The following is a 6800-nucleotide window of genomic DNA, read 5'->3' on the forward strand; positions in this document are numbered from 1 at the left end:
TATAAATAGTATTATTAGTACTGGTAAACTGTACACTACCTTATCATTGTATTTGAAATAATTTCATTTCTTTTGACAGAAAACCTGTGTCTTACTGTATTATATAGAATGTTTTCAACTCCACCCAAGAAAGCCCAGGACCCACTGAATACATGTGTGGTATGTGGGTTTGACTTTGAAGACTACTTTGTCAACAAACAAGGAAAAGAAGTGAAGGGTAATCGAAGGAAAAAGAAATTAAAGGATGATGAGTTGATGACTTTGTCAACATGTGTGGCTGCAAGCCACTATAACGTACATGTGCATGATTTATTTTATCATCTATTTTGTGACCATACATTTTCCTGTCCTGTTTTATTGTAAAAAAAATTAAAGTTGCTGTTAACTAAAGAAGGTAGTGGAGATGTCATAATTGGTTAATTCCATAAAAAAAATATACACAAGGCCGAGGTATCTGTTTGAAAATTTATTGTGTATTTTTAAAAAAAATGGATGGAACATGGTACACAAAGTAAATAGTTTGCATCTTTTGTAAAAGAAATAAAATTAGTCAAAAATACATGTTCTGTCTTATAAATATGTTGGATTCAAGGAAAAGTTGGTATGGTGGGTCAAGCATGTACAATGTAATTGGATTCAGTAGTACTATAGTCTTCTAGGTGAACAGATACTGAGGATATCATAAATGAGACAGGTACAGGTGCGACGGCAGGAATTAATCCTCACAGCTACTACTACAGCTTTCCAAGGAATCAACAACAGCATCTGACTCCAGACTACCTGACTCACTTGTGGCATCATCACTATCAGTTTTAGCAGCATAATGAATAAGATGGTTCTCAATATAATTTGACGTTGACAGACACTTACCACATTTACAATTGTTTTGGCACACATCACAACAATCGTGTTGTCCAGACTTACTTTTTATATTTTCAATATCTTTGTCTGAAGCAAAATTTTCAAATAATTTGAGTCTTCTGCATACAGAATCATTGACTATATACTTTTTTCAATTCTGGGCAACAATCACGCAACATTCTCCCATGATAGAGTAGAACAGAATGTGAAGATTTATTGTCTCTCCCAACCCTGCCAGCCTCTTATATGTAGCTTTTAATATCCAATGAAGGTCCATAGTGTATGACATGATGCATGTCCTTCATGTCAACACCCATCCCGAGGACTGTTGTGCAGAAAATTACACGAAACACTGATTCGGAATCTTTGGTTATTTCTGACAAATGTGAACTTGTGTATCCGTCTCACTATGATACATTCCAATGAACTGATCTGATTGTGGGTATTCCTCCCTAAAATAATGATATAATTTGGCTGTTGCATCAATTGAGGAATAATAAATGACAGTTCGTGGAAATACAGCACCATCTTCTCGCAGTTTATCTACCATCCAAAAGAAAACCGAGGGTATGTCACTTGGAATTTTGATAACAGCATATCTAACATTGTCTTTATTTGGACAGACATTAATTACTTTGTAACCTTCGACCATTAAACTCTCCTTGATCTTGTATTGTAAGCGTTTAGAAGCAGTGGCAGTAAGTGCTAGTACTCGGACATCGGGGAAAAATGAACGTAGTTCCCCAACATGTCCCCTTTGGCTGTTTTTTTTACTGACATCTGCTTTTTCACCCCTGAAAAATGATAATAAATTTAATAAAATACAATAATCGATGTGGATAAAGGTTAAAAAAATGACATCTGCATAATAGTGCTAGTTTTTCAGTCAGTAAATATAAAAAATTGTAACATGTTATTTTTTATTTATTTCATTTAGAAAACCTACAACAATCATGAAATACTTTGACTTTCAACTTTTTAAACTTCCTTTAAATTAATTACTTTTAAAGCATCCTAAACTGTGTAGCATTTCCGTTCAACAACATGTAATGTGGGTAGTTGGTTCGTTACATGTTAAAGTTTTCTATGGGCGGTGGATCATCTCTTCCAAATTTCAACTCATCCCACTCAACTTGCCCAAACTCTCTGCAATATAATTGTGCATATTATGTGACATCGTCGATGGTAATACATTTTGGAAGGTCAAAAATCATGCAAAACCACCACCTTTTGCTACAATATGCTGGCACATTTGAACATTGACTAGCCACTTATGTAAAATCGTTTAAATTTCAGTCTATGCACTTAATTCATTTAGACTTTTACAAGTGATGTTGGGGCGAGTTAATAATAGGACAAGATGAAATAAGAGGAGTTGAAATTGGGGTAAGATGAATCGCAATCTATTTTATGTCTTGAGCAACACTTACCATTTTGGAATGGTATGGACTTCATCAACTACCAACAACACAATTTTGTCACTTTTTTTTAATTGTTTCAATTTTATTTTGCTGTTTGAGGTAATCCTCTGGTTAGCCATAGAGGTACGTTGGTAACACGTTGCCATCAACAAACTCACTGGCTAGTCCTGCAGACTGTCCCCTTTCCGTCAACATTGATATCTAAAAAAATCAACATTCAGTGACTTTAAAATTGACATAGTGTACAGTGTGTCTTAATCAAGCACCAGAAGTTGAACCGGTAACAGTCCTATTACAAATAGGTCAAGAAAATAATACTAATTAATTGTCTTCGAGAGAGAAAGCTTACCTGGTCCTTCATAAGGGATACAAGAGGTGAAACCACCAATACAGTTCCCTGACTTGTCAACATATGTGGGTACATATGGTAAATCAAAGATTTTCCATATCCTGTTGGAAGGATTGCGAGGACATCATTCCCTGAAAGGAGGAATTGTAATGCCTCCTTTTGTGAAGACTTCATATCCTCCACTGCTACTCCAAATTGTTGAGAAACCTGTGAAGAATGGAAATGAGACAGTTAGACACAGTATACTATAGAGACAGTAAGACACAGTATACATAAGGTAGAGCACAGTCTTGCTAACGTGGCTAAAGTAATACCTGAACTATGACAGATGGAATTAGATAATCGTTTGGGGTTTTAAAAAAAAGAAAAAAGTAGTATTTCATATTTGGTGACACGATCACTAAAGGTGATCGCAATATTTTTTATTTGCTTTTAAATGTTGTGTCTATTTTGGCATTCCTTTATGAACGTCATTTTCGGCCAGATACATACTAGGCTTTATATGCATAAATCAAATTTAATAACAGAATTCTTTTAACATAAGTTGACAATTGATAGTTTCAACAATCATGCGTAAGAATTAAAAATGTCAAGTTGACCATGGAAGTAATGATTTGACCGAACACTAGCTAGGTAGCGGTAGTTGGTTTGTTATTGTGGAAGTTACTTGTGTTTGCCTTCGTACTACTACTAGTACAAGATTTTACATGCCGTTAACTTACAATTCTCAATAGCTTCTAACTTGTAGATATTCGATACAAGAGGAATTAATAATGAATGAAAAATGACCATTAACTTACGTCAATTATACACTCCGACTCTTCGTTTGTTTGCTGAGAAACGTTAACATCGTCTGCGTCCGACGCTGTCGCCATTTTCATAATGTGATGAACGTGCGCATGCGTACAATGTCGGCAGCCTCGCTCAAAATTGCCTAAGAGAGAACATTTCTGATTGGGTGAGCTCTGCGCTCGCAAGGCGAGACTTACACGTGAAATCCAAGTATACTGTGTCAGATGTTGGAAAGGCGTTCGTCCAGGAAAATAAAAAACTAACGTAAAAGACGCAATAACGATGGAATAAAGGTAAATACAGGAAAACCAGCCTATCTAACATCAGATTTTAATCAGATTGGGCAGTATGCTGCTAATCTGCGGCTGACCTCCATAGAAGATGCTGTAGATAGGATTAAGTTTTACCAGCACAACCACACGGCAATCTGGGGATGCTCATCGGTGATAGAGAGTGACTTACAAGCTGACTTTGAACGACTATGGGTGGAAGAACAAGGCCTAAGTCCGACACCGACAGGCAATGAAGGCCTCCCAACACTGCCAGCTTGTAACAACAGTACTGTTATGGAATTGGGCATTGGGGAGAGTAGGTTACCAAGTCCTCCATCGGTAGAACTGGTGGGAGACCATAGAAATTCAACCGTGGTTGGGACTGGCAGCAAGATTGGTAAACCAGATGGAAATGGTATGTTCAGGGGCAGCGACAAGGGGTCAGGCAGTGAGAAAACTAACATGTGCCATGGCCAAGAACTGTATTGCTCGCGGATCAACATCACAAACCAGAGAGCCATTGGTAAGGACCTATCTCCAGTTACTACCATTGTTGCCCAAGGGGCCAAAGTACGTTCCGGTTTTGCTAGACTTGGTTATACCCGGGAAGAGTTGGGTGAATTACAATCCGAAGATTCAGACTTGGCTGGTTTGAAATCATGGTTGGAGGAGGGGAAGGAACCAAGTGAGGGTGAGATATTCTTGGAGAGTCCGGCAGCGAAAAAATACTGGATCAACCGGGAACGGTATATACTGGAGGATGGCATCATTCGGAGAAAAGCTGACACTGGTTCCGGTTCATATTTAGTGATCCCTACCTCATTGAAGGAGGAGGTCATGGAGTTGAACCATAATCTGCCATCAGCCGGACACCAGGGTAAACACCGCACTACAGCCAAGATTAAAGATAGATATTACTGGTATAGAATGCATGAAGATATTCATCGCTTTATTGTCCGGTATGGACCCTGTAACCAGAAGAAGAAGGGTGGTAAACATGCCCGTTACAACATGACGTGCTACCATGCAGGGGCACCGATGGAAAGAGTACATCTCGATTTCCTGGGACCATTGCCCAAGACAGCCAGAGGTAACCAGCATATACTTATGATGGTCGATCAGTTCACGAAATGGGTCGAGTGCATACCTTTGGCAAGCCAGAACGCTGAAGAGACCGCCCGTGCAGCAGTTAACCACTTCTTCTCTCGATTTGGGTATCCGTTTCAGATGTTCACGGATCAGGGCAGGAATTTTGAGAGTGAACTATTTGCGGCACTCTGTAAAGTACTGAGAATTCATAAGGCCCGAACCACCTCTTATCGCCCATCTTCGAACGGACAAGTAGAGCATTATAACCGGACTTTGATGGATGCTGTCCGGTGCTTCATCGACAAGTCACAGTCAGAGTGGGATGTGTATTTGCCACAAATTGCTGGAGCAATCCGGTCGTCTGTGAACCGCCAGACTGGGTACACTCCCAATCGTCTGATGCTAGGAAGAGAGACCAATCAACCAACTGACTTGGTATTTGGATCAGAGATGTGCTCTTTGGTAGTGGACCACGATGACTATGTAGCTGACTTGGAAGAAGCCATCAAGTCTTCCTATGACGTTGCTCGATCAGCTCTACGAGCATCACAGAAGATCATGAAGAGGGACTATGATCTGAAAACCAATGTTCACTCCTATGGGGTTGGAGATCCGGTGTACGTACTGGATACAGCGACAGTGAAGGGTAAATACAGGAAGTTGAGTCCACCATGGAAAGGACCCGGCCTTGTCATCGCTAAGCTTAACCTGTATCTATATAGAGTGAAGATGTCGCGGTCAGTATTCACGGTGAATCATGACCGTATGAAACGATGTACAGATGGAGAATTGCCATCCTGGATTGTTCGCTATAAGGGACACTTGGATCAAGGCAGGGGTTTAACTGGTAACAATGGTAGTAAGCAGCAGTTGTACTGTGTTTGCCGACAACCGGATGATGGAACCTTGATGGTGCAGTGTGACCATTGCTATGACTTGTTCCATGGTCGATGTGTTGGAATTAAGTCTAGAGCAATTGCAAGTGCTATACCCGACTTTAAGTGTCCTATGTGCTCAAACAATCCGGTGGATGGGAATGGTTAGAATAGAGGATTTAGGTGCAGCAGTCATCCGGCATCTCGGCACAAGGACTGAGGCTCTGTTGGAGAGAACCGTCAGCAATGCCCGACGGTTGTATGGCTGGGAGTGAACCCGGGAGCCTAGGGATGGATGTCCGTTGATGATGGACCTGTCAACTGTAGCTGGTGATTGGTACAACATCGACGCACAAGTCTGGGGACGCACGCTTATTGTGAGTGGCCCCAATCCAATTGGTCTACATGGAGGTCCGGACTCCTAAAAAGAAAAGGAGGGAGAGTGTAGTGAAGTTGGATCCCGGCCCTACTGGGATTATCAAGGAGTGACGCCCCCTGTTCCCCGGCTGAAACTGGGGTAGCCCGCCCTCTGGGGCGAAGAAGGTCATAGACGGCAAGATAAGCAACACATACCGGGATCCACGGTGGTATATATACCAAGGAAAAAGGGCCATAGTGTGGTTGCCTGGGAGGCGGTTTTCGTATAATATCTCACCAACTAATTCAGGTAGGCTTGTTTTGTTTGTTGTCTATCCTCAGCTTCACTTTAGTATGTATGTATGTATGTATGTATGTATGTATGTATGTATGTATGTATGTATGTATGTCTGTCTGTCTGTCTGTCTCTGTATGTGTGTCTGTAGGTCTATGTATGTTTGTGTCTATGTATGTATGTATGTCTCTGTCTGTCTGTCTGTCTCTGTGTGTGTATGTATGTATGTATGTATGTATATGTATGTATGTATGTGTGTATATGTGTATGTATGTATGTGTGTGTATGTATGTATGTATGTATGTATGTGTGTGTGTGTGTCTATGTAGGTCTATGTATGTATGTGTGTGTGTGTGTCTATGTAGGTCTGTATGTTTGTGTCTATGTATGTATGTATGTATGTATGTATGTATGTATGTATGTATGTATGTATGTATGTATCGTACTACATTTATCAATTATCCTCGATAAATAAGGGTCATAAATATA

At 40.2% G+C, this 6800-nt stretch overlaps 1 protein-coding gene across 2 annotated transcripts; it reads right to left on the minus strand.

Moving 5' to 3' along the window:
- Nucleotides 1–509: 509 nt before the first annotated feature.
- LOC144440306 (putative ATP-dependent DNA helicase RecS) lies at nt 510–3543 on the minus strand. Of its 2 annotated transcripts, XR_013481181.1 has the most exons (4): nt 3432–3543; nt 2632–2838; nt 2292–2483; nt 510–1655 (listed from the first exon to the last, which is right to left on the minus strand). XR_013481181.1 is itself a non-coding variant. In XM_078129667.1 (3 exons), exons 1-3 carry the CDS (start codon nt 3510–3512, stop codon nt 2394–2396), a joined length of 378 nt encoding a protein of 125 aa, XP_077985793.1. In that variant the 5' UTR covers nt 3513–3543; the 3' UTR covers nt 2088–2393. The 2 variants fall into 2 exon arrangements, 1 of the variants encoding a protein (XP_077985793.1); XM_078129667.1 differs by lacking the exon at nt 510–1655 and having other exon boundaries at nt 2088–2483.
- Nucleotides 3544–6800: the final 3257 nt, after the last annotated feature.

This window comes from Glandiceps talaboti, chromosome 9 (assembly GCF_964340395.1).
Source record: "Glandiceps talaboti chromosome 9, keGlaTala1.1, whole genome shotgun sequence".
Classification (NCBI taxonomy): Eukaryota; Metazoa; Hemichordata; class Enteropneusta; family Spengelidae; genus Glandiceps; species Glandiceps talaboti.

Coding starts and splice junctions, on each gene's coding strand:
- LOC144440306 (XM_078129667.1), bottom strand. CDS start 3,512: ATGAAAATGGCGACAGCGTCGGACGCAGACGATGTTAACGTTTCTCAG. Junction 2,839..3,431: donor AGTCGGAGTGTATAATTGAC/GTAAGTTAATGG, acceptor CATTCTTCACAG/GTTTCTCAACAATTTGGAGT. Junction 2,484..2,631: donor TATCCCTTATGAAGGACCAG/GTAAGCTTTCTC, acceptor TGATTTTTTTAG/ATATCAATGTTGACGGAAAG.